This window comes from Dermacentor silvarum, chromosome 3 (assembly GCF_013339745.2).
Source record: "Dermacentor silvarum isolate Dsil-2018 chromosome 3, BIME_Dsil_1.4, whole genome shotgun sequence".
Classification (NCBI taxonomy): Eukaryota; Metazoa; Arthropoda; class Arachnida; order Ixodida; family Ixodidae; genus Dermacentor; species Dermacentor silvarum.
This window is the reverse complement of record NC_051156.1, coordinates 180,256,455-180,271,722: the sequence shown is the minus strand read 5'-3', so window position 1 is coordinate 180,271,722 and position 15,268 is coordinate 180,256,455. Positions and strand designations below refer to the sequence as shown.

The 15,268-nt window shown below is 45.9% G+C and overlaps 1 protein-coding gene across 1 annotated transcript; it reads right to left on the bottom strand.

Moving 5' to 3' along the window:
- Positions 1–250: 250 nt before the first annotated feature.
- On the bottom strand, positions 251–13,358 carry LOC119446161 (uncharacterized). Its single transcript, XM_037710517.2, has 4 exons — positions 13,126–13,358; positions 11,607–11,656; positions 6,981–7,085; positions 251–466 (listed from the first exon to the last, which is right to left on the bottom strand). The coding sequence occupies exons 1-4, from the start codon at positions 13,184–13,186 to the stop codon at positions 362–364; spliced, it is 321 nt and encodes a 106-aa protein (XP_037566445.1). The 5' UTR covers positions 13,187–13,358; the 3' UTR covers positions 251–361.
- Between the last annotated feature and the right edge of the window lie 1,910 nt (positions 13,359–15,268).

Below are 15,268 nucleotides of genomic sequence, written 5' to 3'. Positions count from 1 at the left end.
TTAATGCCTGCTCCTTCAGTACAAGGAGCCGCACGAAGGCCATCTTAAACGTGGGTTAGCGCTTGTGCCATGACGTGACCACCTTTTAGTTTCTAACATTCGCTCACCAGAGAGGGGTGGTCCGTTTCGAAGTAGAGGCTTACCAAGGCTGATCGCCAAAACACCAAATGTCAAACGCCAAAATTCCGGTCATCACTTCCCAATGAGGAAGTAAGTCGTCACTGCTCACGAAAGGATATCCTCAGAATGCAAGATTAAGCTCAGACCGGCCAACCGCCTTTATTATAATACTTTCAGATTAGGCGTAAACTAAAGTGCTTTTCTTCGTCGGAGAAAGGCATATAGCTGTGTCAGGAATCGTTTATCCGATATGCTTCAACGGAGTCCTATTAATAAAGAAACCAAGCACGCCACCAAGCAGGCACCTTCCTTCTTTACAATGTCCCTTCATTCCGGTCAGTAATCTCTGCAAGAAAAGGAACAAAGGGAACGTTACTTAAGGTGTCGTGTAGTGTGCGCTCTATGTGACAATATTATGCAACTGCTATATACAGAGGGTGCCTAAAACTTCTTTTTTTTTTAACTGAGAACACACTGGAGTGAGTGCGTTGTCTTTTGCTGAATATATCCCACATATATTTGTGGAAAGAACTCAATAATAACGCAGACATAAATAGCGCGATGTTTACTTCTCCCTTATTCCCCTCTGACGCAACGTTTCCTCTCAGATGCTGTGGCGCCAATAGCAATGCCCTGCCTCTTGCTCCTTTCTTTCTGTCCTTTCCACGATGCTCTTATGAGTGGCGTTTATGTGAATGCGAGAAGTGGCGTACATCGCAATGCATTTCTATAGCGCGTCGCGTTCGTGTGAAGGGCGGTAATGCGTTACGAAGTCGAATCGCACTGGGGGACAGGGAGATGGGACGGCTACAGCCGTGTGCTCTCCTCACCTCACCGGCGGAATGCAAACCACTGGAGACACCAGCTTGCTTCGGATAAAGGGGAATGCGGTACATTTAAACACACTGCAATTGCCGCGATGCGCAAAAAAAAAAAAAAAAATGCGATACGCTACGGTCGCATTCATGTAAACGCGGCTGAAGATTGGAGGGGTGTGAATGGCGTGCCCGAGCTTTCGCTTGGGAGCAAAACTCTATGATCATACGCAATCGCCCAAAGTCTGGCGTCAATACGCTGTCCCGTGGGTATGTGTCGTCATAGGCGGGGCACAGTAGAGGGGGGGGGGGGGGCTGGAAAGCCACAGGAGAGAGATCGAGCGATGTTTTATGAGAGAATGTGGATTGCCTGGTGCGTGCCGTGGAATAATATTTGGCTGGTATGTTTAGGGGTTTAGGGGAGCATTGTCTAGAGATCGTGACCGCTTTATTACCGTGCTGGTAAAGTATGCCAGAAAATCAGGAATGTTGTCAGGTGAATGCGCAAGTCCCTGAGCACGTGTTTTTCCGCATAGCGTCGTCTGCACAGTTGAGCATATAGTCGTAAGTAGAGTCTCGAGCAAAGCCTTGATCAAAGCCTTGAGCGCAACTTCGAGTGCAAGCTTGAGCCGTAGCTGGTAGATTCAATTCCAGTGCAATATTACTATAAAACAGAGTGAACGGAATATTCGACCGACAAGGGTGACAGGTATAAACGGCGTTCCCTGCAAAATTTCTGGATTGTCAACGTTAAAGGGCCCCTTACCAGGTCTGGCCATATTGAACTGACAAGCGCAGTACGTACAATGTGCGCTAACGATCGGTGTCTGCTAAGTATTACTTCCCTAGGCGTCGCGGAACGAGCTTAAATTTCAAACCAAGCATTGTTTGCCCTTCTCCTCGCGGGCTCCGCGCTCCCAGCCGTAGAGACGACGTCAATCGCTCGAGTGCGCGGACATACAGGGAAGTGCTGTGATGTCACTCACAGTGACACGTGACTTCGAGATTGTTCAAGGCAACATCACTTATTTGTTTAATCTGTTGCTTCATTAGATCAATTAAAGTTTAGATAAATAATAAAGCTTACAAACCGAATGTCTGCGCGTTTTTGTTTTACTTCGTATGCCGTAGCAAGAGAGATGTACTTCCGTTTCGTTTGCTTGTTTCCACGTTTATGCGCAGAGGACGAAACTACGTCATTTTCCACCGTGTTCAAGCGCTGCAGTCATGCTCTTTCATCCTCTCGCGTCTGCGTCAGTGTGGCAATGACTTTTACCGATAATCAGGTGTTTTCGTGCAGAGCGCGCAAAATCGGCCACTGCGCGAAACGAGGCAAACGCAACAACTAGCGCGCGCCACTCAGCAAAAACGCGAGAGAGAGTGAGATAAAAAAAAAAAAAATCAGAGCCCTTCCACTACTGTGAAGATGGAAGCCTGCAAAGCTGTAACTATGGTGGGTCTGCTGTAGTGAAGATTGCTATAGAGAATTATTATTATTATTATTATTATTATTATTATTATTATTATTATTATTATTATTATTATTATTATTATTATTACAGCGAAGCTGCGTACCTCTACCTGCCAAGAAAATATTCGTGTCAGCGTAAGCAAAAAACGCCAGGCTAAAATTGAATACAAACAGCACATCTCCTTTGAAATCATGCATACAGCATACAGCCCAGCACTTGTTTTCAAAAGAAACACCACAAAACAAGCATCAAAACCACATGATGGATTATACGACGCGTGTGAACAATGGGAACACCCTCCGACGTGTTCCGGTAAAGATTAGGTTTGCAGCTGCTTCGAAAGGGGTTGACGTCATTCAAAACCCTCGTGAAACCAATGTCGCTGGCTTCACTCTTTCTAGAGCCACGTGTGTAAATTCAAGTGACGTCACAATGGGTAATGGTTGTGGGTGTCGCTTACAGCATTCCTTCTCTCGAGTGTGTTTCCCGGTAAAGATTACGGTTGCGTAAGCTACTCTGAGTGGAAACGTACCCAATAGCATAGAAATCACGTAGTTACATCACCGCGGTGTAGCAACACATTCAGTTCATTCCAGGCTACCATGAGTAAACCAAGGAAAGTAAAGACGCCAGAAGAACAGCGTGAATATAATGTCGTTGTGAAGTATTAAAGAGTGTGGTTAAGTACATTTCACTTGTCTCTGGTTTCACTCTTTTTAGAGCCACGTGTGAATTCAAGTGATGTCACAATGGGTAATTGTTCTGGGTCTCGTTTACAGCTTCGCTGTCCAACCACCTTCACAGCGCGGATTGGAGCCACAGTTATTTATTATTATTATTGATTATATTGAGCGTCTTCTGCATGGTCGTAAAAGAGCAGGGACACCGGCGTCTTGTTTTCGCCCGGTGCGATGGCCAAGTGGTGCGTTTGCTGCGCCAAGTCCGCCCCGTCCGCCCTATCGTCATAGGCTAGCGTATGAGCCACAGCGTTCATAGATGCGGCACAGTGCACGGCAGCGTCAGGATCCAATGAGATCTCTCCCGCTCCTGCTCTCGGCGGCTCATACAAGTCCAACGCGGGTATGAGCCACACTTGATTTCTTTCTTACCTTCCGTCTTGCTTTCTTTCTTTCATTTTTCTTTTTTCTTTCTTTCTTTCTTTCCTTCTTTCTTGTCCCTGGCTCATACGCGCATATTCCTGGCTATATCCGCATACCCAATGCGGGTATGCGCTACACGTGATTTTATTATCATTAATCGTGACATAACTGAAGAGCATGTGATGTTATTGATGTCATGACCTGTCAGTCATGTTAGTCATCGAGCTTGACAACTGTGCTAAGTAAGGCAGAACAGGCGGGAAATCACCATGCACATGGAGCCAAACCACCACGCACATGGAGCCGAAATACGGATGATTATAGTTTTTATTGCGATAGCAATTATATGGACACTCAAAAGCAGATTTCTGCCGTCGGCGTCGCCGTCGCCGTGAGGTTCCGTATGACGTCAATGGAGATGAAATCGTGGCCGCGCGCCGCCGAACGCTGTATGTGCGAGTGAAAGGGCGCGAGGGACGCGCTCTTTCACGGGGAGTGAACGCACGGCGGAGAACAAACGCGCGTTCTGCGCCGTGCTTCCTTAAGGGCTGCAGAAGTAGGCGTCTCTTTCCTCCTTTACAATCACCATATATGTAGAGCAAACGCGCCTTCTTCCGATGCGCGAGAGGCCGTGGGGGAGGGGGGGGAAGGGGGAGGGAAGGGAGGCGACGTTTAGCTGCGGCACCAAGTGCCTATTTATATCAGAGGCTCCGGCAACAGTCACCAACGCCGCACGCATTTTGAGCGAACGCGGGCAAAATGCCGACGGCGTCGACAACAGTTCGGCGCGTTGCCGGTGCTGCTGCATGTCCAAGTTTATACAGCTGATAAAGCTAATATCATTACTCCGTATATCTCTCTACAAATTTGCTATCGCAATTGATGCTTCACCTTTCAGGTGAAACTGCGACAACATTTTTTATTGCGATAGCAATTATATGGACACTCAAAAGCAGATTTCTGCCGTCGCCGTCGCCGTCGCCGTCGCCGTCGCTGTCGCCGTCGCCGTCGCCGTCGCCGTGAGGTTCCGTATGACGTCAATGGAGATGAAATCGTCGCCGCGCGCCGCCGAACGCTGTATGTGCGAGTGAAAGAGCGCGAGGGACGCGCGCTTTCACGGGGAGTGAACGCACGGCGGAGAACAAACGCGCGTTCTGCGCTGTGCTCCCTTAAGGGCTGCAGAAGTAGGCGTCTCTTTCCTCCTCTACAATCACCATATATGTAGAGTAAACGTACCTTCTTCCGACCCGCGAAAGGCTGTGGGGGAGGGGGGGGGAGGGGCAGGGAAGGGAGGCGACATTTAGCTGTGGCACCAAGTGCCTATTTATATCGGAGGCTCCGGCAACAGTCACCAACGCCGCACGCATTTTGAGCGAACGCGGGCAAAACGCCGGCGGCGTCGACAACAGTTCTGCGTGTTGCCGGTGCTGCTGCATGTCCAAGTTTATACAGCTGATAAAGCTGCTATCATTACTCCGTATAGCTCTCTTCAAATTTGCTATCGCAATTGATGCTTCGCCTTTCAGGTGAAACTGCGACAACTTTTTTTTTTCTACACGCGGATAGGATCCTGGGGAACTAGCCCTTAACAACTTCGCTGCAAAAAGACAAAAATAAGCCAGTTCCATGCTTGTGAAATCTGATGAAACAGCGGAGCTCTGCAAACATGGATGTATAGCGTAGTGGATATGACGCTCGCCTTCGGACCTTGGGTACCTGGGTTCAAATCCCGCCTCTCTCTCTTTGTTTCTCTTTATCTGTGTTTCTCTTTATTTCTATCTCCCTTGCTTTCTCTCTCTGTGTCTCTCTCTTTCTCTCGCCCATAACAAGTTGTGTTACAATCGTCGGTACAATGCAACCATGTGGTTCCCATAAATGCATGTTCTGCAAGCGTGGGTGTATAGCGTAGTGGTTATGACGCTCGCATTCGGACCGTGGGTACCCGGGATCGAATCCCGCCTCACCCCAAGAAAGTACATTTAGTTTTCTTTATTTCTCTCGCTCTCTGTCTGACTCTGTTTCTTTCTGTGCACCTCCTCTCCTCATTTCACACTATCTCCACTTTGCTCGAAACTGCGAACGCCATTGCTCCGTAGGGATCAACCTCGACCTTAAACAAGCTCCGCAGTTAAAAAAAAATGGCTGCGGCTTAGCTCAGCTAACCCTGGCTATGCAAAGCGAAAGCTTGGTTTAGCCTGGTTAAGTCTTGGTGTCACGTGGTTAACCTTTGATTTAGGCCTGTCTTCAAGAACGCAACTTAAGTTGAGGCCCATGCTTGACGCCTGGCGTGAACGTGCCCAGGACGCTCATTGCGCTTCCTCTGGCACGTTCACGACAGGCGTCATATAAATAAAGTATTATCGCGGATATCGTTCTTGAATACGACGGTTAGCTGTAATTATTATACTTATGTATACACTCATCGTTAAGCCAGGTATAACTTATAAGTCGACAAGTCCAAGCGTTTGCGAGCCCAACGGCTCGCTCTTCCTCAGTCTCCGACGCTAGGTTCGCACGCTTGGCTTTCCGGACCCTCTCCAGTGAAGCAGCTCGTCGGGCGATATCCACGGAGTGGTCAGGCGCCGCTTGATGACGGCGGCTCAAAGCCTCCCGCTCCCACGCAGCGCTCAGATAAGACGGCCCGGCCTCGCTCTCATCCATGGCCAAGCTGCGAGCGCGGCTCTCCTCTTAGCCAGGCGCGCGGAGAGTCACGTGGTCAAGCGGCAACCCAGCTGTGGAGTGCTCATGCGCTAAGCCCGCGGCGGCGGAGCTCGGCGCGGCGAGTCACGTGATGCGTTTCCAAGGCTACGGCGCAGCTGCGGTCAAATGAAGGTCAAATTGCTGGCGACGGTGAAACTCGGCTCGACTAGGTTAGTAAAGCTTTCACTTTAAAAATCACCACCCCTTTTACTCTGTGAAGATGGTCGAATAGCGAAGCTGTACATTCGCGGCCGCTTGGCTCCATTGTGCGAAGAGCGTGCGGTGCAAACACCTTATACTGCTTGTACTCCCGCGGAAGAAGCGCTCTACTCCGGGCGGCCCGGGTGGCCGCGCGCTCCCGCTCGGGCCTCTGTATCTTGAAAGCCATATGCGGCGGGGACAGAGTCCACTCTGCGCTGCATCTTCGCGGCTTAGTTCGCGTTGATGCGAGCCGCAGCACGAAAGTCAATTCGCTCGCTGCTGCTGCCGCGCTTCCTCGTTCCAGCGTTTTGACAGCGAGTTTCCGCGGTCACCGAGTGAGATGTGTTAATGTTTGCTTGTGCGTGGGTGACATCATGTTTGTTATTTAAGTTAATACGTCTATGTTTACAAGTTTATACGACTGATAAAACTACTGCCTTTACTTCACATAGCTATCCACAAATGCTATCGCAATCGATGCTTCACCTTTCGGGCGAAACTGCGACTTTTTTCTACCTCTGCTAATAATGAACCAATTAATTATAGACGGCGAGTATATACGGCGTGCTTACCTTGCATTTCGTACCGTCAGGCTTGTTGATAATTCTGAAGAGGGGTATAAAGCGAGCGACGAATCTTGTAAGACAAATCTGCTTGCATCGGCGTGCGGGTATATTCTGGAAAGAAAGGAAGCAATTTAACAGAGCACTCTCAGGTTTTCTTTGACTCTGCCTTCGTCTGCGCAAACATGCATCATAGATTCATTTACCGCTGCCGAAGTGTGTGCCTTTTACTCACAGGAAAGCACTACGACATTTAAAGGGACGTTATAAAGGAAATATAAGTTTAGTCAGATTAAAAAAAAATCATTCATCCTGTCCTCAGGGCTTAAAGCATTACAGAAGGGAGCGGGCGCAAGTCCAGTTTAACATAATATAACGGAGCACAGTTGCAAATAAATGAAAAAGATTATATAGAGGCTACTATAATATAACTCAGCATATAGTAGGCATGACAAATCGTAATACGAGGACACATGGAAGATAAGTGGATGAAATGGAGCAAATCAACTAAATACATCCTAAAATAAGAGATGCTAGCAAGAAACACAACGAAGATAAGTTAACAACATTCCCGAAATCGCGAATAGGTCAGTCTGATAAGCAAATATATTACTAGGATTATGTATTACCGCGCTTGCGATACTCAAACATGACACGCAGGGCTTTGCCGTGCGTGCAACATCGTAATAATCGTGCAACATCGTACTAGCAAACATTAGGCTCTCGATGCAAACACACCGAAAGGGTCCTTTGGTGGTATCTAGAAAAAAATATACGTTCTCCGCAACTTGGACTTGTCGGCTTATAATTTATACCTGGCTGAACACACAAACACACACACAAACACACACACACACACACACACACACACACACACACACACACACACACAAACACACACACACACACACACACACACACAGCACACACACACACGCACACCACACACACACACGCACACACACACACCACACGCACACGCACACACACACACTCACACGCACACCACACACACCACCACACACACACACACACACACACCACACACACACACACACACCCAGCACACGCACACACACACACACACACACACACCACACACACACACACACACACACACACACACACACACACACACACACCACACACACCACACACACACACACGCACACACACACACAAACGGCTTGGTGGCGCCACTGTTATCTAATTTTATCTAAATGTTATGTAAAGGCTACGCAGCCTTTCGTTTCAGATCCCGTTCCTGTGCGTACTTCATTCAATTCCAATTTCAATTACATTTCAAAGTACTAAACAAGCTCAAACTGGAGCCCGTGGTGTGGAGCAACACCAACACTCTTTTACATCACGTGGGAGTGTGCAGAGTACGGAGAACACGAAACAAACGGCACATGGAACGAATGGTAGGCGCTGCTGTCTAGCCCGGCCTTGGAAGATCAGCTAAAACTGATCCAACGAGCTTTCCTTGGAATAGAGGCACTACCCTGCTGGACAAACTCCGTTTTTCACCCCCTAACCCTCTGGGGGGATGGGGGTATAGGAGACCGTCCGATTTCTGAATATAATAAAGTTTTACTACTACTACTACTACTGCTACTGCTACTACTACTACTACTACTACTACTACTACTACTACTACTACTACTACTACTACTACTACTACTACTACTACTACTACTACTACTACTACATGGAGACTTTTTCGATATTGTATAGACTGAAAAGGCCCGTACGTGCGAAAATAATGTGGTAACTGCGACCTCATAATGAGGTTGACGACACCAAGAGTTTGGAGCTGAATTCAATAAAGGAAACATTTTGGCTTTCACATTCTTCCTTTAAAAGTGGACCATTTTGTGCCAAAACAAATGCAGCCGGAGTTTTGACAGATTGATCTAACAGAATAGACTAGACCGGTCGTTTCCGTGCGCTCCTGCGAAGTTTCGTAGGTCGTTTATACTCAAGTAACTAATCTTTATTAAGACGATAAGCACGCTCCTATATGGCGTTAACGAAGCCGGAAAAATGCTACTACAGTCATTTGTCTGCGTAGTATGGCTTGATTGTCATATCACATGACCATTAAAGCGCCGCGAGAGCACTCTCAAAGGACCAGTCAAATGTGCCATCATTGTCTCACTTTAGTGCGCTTTAGCGCTCACAAAAAGAACTGTCACCTTGTCTTTGTCGAAACTTGCAAACAAGCTGCCCCCGAGATTCACACACAATGTAAACGCGCATTAGATTTTACAGGAAAGTGCGGTATCTGTGCGGATGATATCAAAATGTGCACCGACACCAACATGTTCCCAGTGAATGTGAACCCTGGACTGACGTTTTCTGTGAGCCTACCGCGAAGTGTGAAAGCTCTGTTTGGTCGTCGTCTTCCCCTTGCTGTTGATTACAGAAGTTATTTCAACTTTCTAGAGGTGGGCGAATACCAAATCTGTTCGTACACGAATCGAATACGAATAGTAAGTGTCGAATATCGAATAGTCATCCGCAGACGCATATACGTATTTACAGCACGAATATTTATTCTATAGAATGAGGCACCATGCCTGTACTGACAAGTCGAAAAAGAAAGAAAGAAAGAAAGAAAGAAGAAAGAAAGAAAGAAAGAAAGAAAGAAAGAAAGAAAGAAAGAAAGAAAGAAAGAAAGAAAGACAGCTTACTATCAGGCGCAAAGAATCAATCCTAAACACAACATTACTAATTGTCAGAAACTGCCTGAATAGCCTCTCAACATCTTGAGAGCGTGGTTGAAAACAAGCTTTATAAGAGTGAATGGTGGCTTTATGGAACAGAACTTTACAAAAGCGCCAAATAAATGGTTGCCGAAAGGAACATAAGAAGTTGTGGCAAAATAAAAAATAAATAAAGGATTTAAGAAGCTGCTGAAGGACTTGCGTGCCGTAAACACGTGCAACAGGGCCAGTTGCAAGGAAAACGTCTCTTGTCGTAGCGCAAACGATAAAAAAATGCTACATGACTAGATTGCCGAAAACATTAAATGAGATGCTACAAGCAATACTCACAGGCTGTCATGTAGGCTTCCGCCGCGAAATTGAAAACAAAGCTTGCAGTATCCATTTTGTTTCTGCATTCCTTCGCAAACCTTTGTCGTTGTAAGACTTTTGACAATTTACGATACTTTGTTTAGCAGATGGAGAACAGTAACCAGATTTTAACAATCAGTTGTTGCGAAATATTTGGTTAGTTTCAGGTATTCGAAAATACTGAATAGGTACTTTTTGAATGCGCATACGAATAGTTAGTGCGCAATATTTGATCCGTATTCGAAACTTTGAATATTCTCCCACCCCTGCCGTTTTCAAAATAAGCTGCGTAATTTCTTCATCTCACGCGTATGGCGGGGAACATGTAGACATAATGCATGTGTTGTTGGGGCAGTTTGCTTTATATGTTCAGCGAAGGAATAAGTTACACCCCATATTGAGAATATTGAGCAACGTGCTTTTGTCCATTTGCACTGCACTGCAGCTCCGTTCCAGTAATAAAAAAAATGGCGTTTACTGTTTTCAAAAATGTTTTGATTAGCTCGGACATCTGTCCGATGTGTTAGCGCATATTAGGTGTTTATATACACATATAAGGTCCTTGAAAATATTTGTTTAAAAATTATGGAGCTTTATGTGCGAAAATACGATCTGATTATGAGGCATGCACACCGGATTAATTCTTAGCACCTGGGGTTCTTTAACGGGCACGCGAATCTAAGCACACGAGCATTTTTTGCATTCCGTCCCCACCGAAATGTCGCCGCCGCTGCCGGGTTCGGACCCTCGACCTCGAGCTCAGCAGCGCCATGCCATAGCCACGGGGCTACCGTGGGGGTAACAATAAAAAATATATACCTGTGGCCAAGTAGGCAGAGTTCTACTCGCTGAGCTTGATTACTCGACGAGGCGGACATTACATGCACTAGAAATCGAAATGTATAGTTGACTAAATAACAAAGCTTCATTGATGACCCATACTTATTTGATCACTTTAGGGCATGCACTGGGATTTACCAACTGGAGCCGTTGACTTCGAGGAAATCTTTTTAAAGAGATCTGAATGTTCATTAAACGCCATCTTTAAAAGAAAGTTTTTGTTTTGCAATGAGAACGATTCGACATAAAGCCAAGCCTGCTTGTGCAGGTCGATTACAACACCTGTAAACAAGATCTGTGGATCCTATTTACTTCGGAGTGAAGCGAGCTGATGGACAGAACTGAAATCGCGTAGTGACTGTTTCCCTCTCTCTCTCTCTCTCTCCTTTTTTTAAAATGAATGTTGTGGTGTTAACCAGCGTTACCAATGTTACCCGGTCAAACTAGATCGATGCACAGGGCCGACAAATACATTAAAGCATCTCTTGTTTTCGATCTGTGTTTGCATAAGGACGCTAGTTTACCACTATTTACCGCCACAAACCTTGATGAATGTTCAGAAAAAGGAAGCAAAACACCACGCATATAGCTAATGACAATACTCTTACCTTGAAGCGTGCTATTAGTAATAGACATTGTGTGCGTCGCCAGTATACGAAAAGTGCACAGAAAAAAATTACGAGGGCATTTTTTTTCTCGGAAGCTATATACTTACAAATGTTGCAGTGCAGTTGGGCTGTGGGATGTCTGTTTTGCTTGCCTGTACTGTGAAATTTAAAGATAAAATAATAGAAAGTGCGCATAAGTGTTTTGTTGCGCAATCGCTGAGATGCAAATTCACCATTTCACGCGAAAAGAAAAACAAAACGTGAGAAATGCCTGATATCCTCGCACTTCTTCGCAACCAGCTCAAGCAAAGGCTGTCTGCTCAGTCATAGTCATCGATGGCAGTAGAAAGAAAGAGGGCGGAGAGGTGCATGGGACGTTTTGGTGTCAAAACATTGTCACCCCCCCCCCCCCCCCCCCCTCTTCTCCCGCGACAAGTAGGTTACTACTCGCTATAAGAACACCTATGTAAGGAAGATAAACACGACGCATGTTCACAAAAGCGTTCTTACTCTGGAACAGTTAGTAAGAGCTGATGGAAACCAATAATTACGTTGGACAATATCAGCAACACAGGCGGCGCGTCCACGGCAAATAGTACTTACAAACAAAAAGCTTCGTAAATTGGGCCGAGGTTATGAAGTAGCGAAAAACAAGATTCCTCCTCTTAACAGAGCCCGACCACAATGGTCATAATGGAGCCCAATTTATAAAGAAGAACATTAGTAGGTTACAAACATGCTGCTGTTCGAAGCGAGACATCACCAATACATTATGTTGCCACCACTAGTTACCACCACCCCTACTAGCAATTGACAGGCAAACATTACGCCTGTCAATATCTGAATCAAGAGTTCTGAGGTCGTTCGGCATTATTGTCTTTCATTTGCAACGTCGCCACTGTCACTCAAGACGTCCGCGCACGAGCACGATCACATACGATACTGCCGTGCAAAAGCTACCGCTGTTTGAACGCGCAAGCTTAGTACTAGAGCTCTTGTCAATGCTACACGGCCACGCTGGCAGCTTATTACTGAAGCCAATGTATTACCAGTATCCAGGACGAAAGTAGAACATGTTTCTCGTGCTTGCTATACCTAAACATGGCACGCAGGGCTTTGTAGGGTGGAACCTAAGACAGACGATACGTTTCACTTGCATTAAAGTACAGCAGCTACGAGAAGAGAGCAGAATGCACTAGCGTTTCAAGGGCACAAATATTTCGATTAACGGGTAAATCATGCCAACATCGTACTAGCAAACATTAGGCTCTCGATGCAAACACGCAGAAAGGGTCTTTTGGTGGTATCTAGAGAAATTATATTTTCTCCGCCACTTTTATTATATTCATGGCCCGTACTCTCAAAAAAGCCATTGTACTAGGAATGTTCGTAAGAAACATTACAGCCAGTCATGATTCTGGCCGAAAGTGGCCGGCCAATGGCAGAGAGAAATTACGAAAGGAAAAGTCTTATGAATTCAGCCGTGATTCTCAAAATAAAAGTGTCTGTCAACAACAGTTCGCTTTTCCTTCTAAAGCAGGATCGAAGAACGACGGGTTCAAGGCCTGCAGTTTTCGAAACAGCGCCGGGAACGCGACGTCAATCATGCGATCACTTTGTACTCACCAAGCGAGAAGGACAATAGCAACAGCAAGACCACCGGCGTCATCATAAAGAGCGTGTTCATTAAGCTCTTAAATCACCGGCTGCCTACCATCACAGGACGGTGCGCGTTGTTGCGAAGGCGCCTGTGAAGTAAGTATAGACGGCATTGTTCGGCGGATTGCTGTCTCTGGCCACAGCAAAGCCTTAAACTTTTTCGCTTGAATTCGCGACTATCGTTAGCCCTGTCAAGGTACAGAGAATGCGAATTCTGTTGTGATCTTGCCCCAGTGACTCGCGTTTGTTCTGCGGGCTTGGTAAGGACGTCACGCAGAGTCGAGAATCAATAAAAGGAAAGAAAAAAAAAAGCGTGCAGGTTCAGCGTTGTATAAAGCGTTCAGGTGGCGCGGAGGCGCTGATGCATAGAGCATTGTAAGGTTTCTGTTGTTATCTTGAACCGATACATATATAAAATTTTAATATATATATATATATATATATATATATTTCGGGTCGAAACTTCTTGGCACATTTTTTCTTTTATGTCCTCCTGTGTAGCAGCTGCTTGCCATGGAACACTCACTGTTACATGACCATAGTTTGCTGACACCTAGAAAGGTTAGTGAACTTTTTTTTCGTGACTGCAACGTTCTGCTCTCCAAAAACTGAGTAAAAAAAACAAAAACATTCACGGGGGTTTAACTTTCGCGTTTACGTCGAAGCTGCACTTTGTAAATGTTTAGTACAAATCGCGTCTACATGTCGCAAAGAATGAAGTTGTCGTCGAAGTTGCGCTATGCCGAAAATGTGGTTCCGGTAAATTATTACGTAATTTCAGGCTGGTCCGTAAATGATCACTAATAAAGAAGCTGTTTAGGACAATTCCGTAATTCGAGATTTAATCTGCTGTAAGGTTAGGATCAGGGAATATATACAGCTCTGGCAGTTGCCCGGCAGCGTCTCAGGCGCCCAGTGGCTTGGAAACAGGGCTAATAATGCTGCACACCCATTCGAAGGCTCTGTGAAACTAGAGGGTGAAAAAAAAAATGAACGTGAAACGAACAGGGTATAAAGTTTTTCAAAAACACGTATACGTGCTCTTAGAGACACACAACGGAGTTACAGACGAGGTCGACGAGACGTGCATTATACACACACAGCTGACGTATTCCGAGCACAAAAAGAAAGAAAGAAAGAAAGAAAGAAAGAAAAAAACCTTACAAATACAGGCGTATTTTCGAAATGGGCATGCGCGCAAAGTTTCTGTCGCCTTCTCATAAGTTGCTCCTCGAAGGTATACATACATACATACATACATATATATATATATATATATATATATATATATATATATTCGGCAGAGACACTTAAGTCTGCTTATGTGTGGGACTGCGAAAGCATTATGGTCCCTTTGGTGAAACCTTTAGTCAGCCAGATGGCTGGGACGTGACGTGTGCAATGACGCACGCACTAGGCACACCTTTAGTAAGCCAGAACCGTGGAGCCGCCGTGGCGTCGGGGAGGCGTGCTCGTCTCGCACCACGGAGGCCCGGGTTCGATTCCCACCCAGATCGAGACGTACCAAATTAATTATCATAACATAGCGTGTCAATTGCATGCGCTATCTGCCACGAGGGAAGATTTGGAGAAGCAATCACGCTCTCGCCTTTATGAGTACCCTGTTGTTATACGACGTGACACACGCGAAGGTTGGATATCAGATAGTTCTAGTGTAGCGTAAGGCACTTGCGTTAGCGCTAAGAAAATTAAGTTTGCAGAACAATACAAATGGGTTGGAGCACATACGGCTTGGCACGATAAAGTCATGACTGGTATATTGCCGCTATCTATGAAAAGAAAAATGTACAATCATTGCATTCTACTGGTATACTAAATTATGGGGCAGAAGCTTGGAGGTTGAGAGGGAAACTTGAGAATAAGTTAACGACCGCTCAACGAGCGGTGGAACGGAATATGTTAGGTGTAACGTTAAGAGACCGGAAGACAGCGGTGTGAATTAAAGATCAAACTGGGGTAGCCGCCATTCTAGTTGAGATTAATAGAAATAATTGGAGTTGGGCAGGCCATCTGTAATGCGTAGGAGAGGTAGCCGGTGGTCTCTTAGAGTTGTAAGATGTGTGCCATGAGCAGGGAAGTGCAGTCGAGG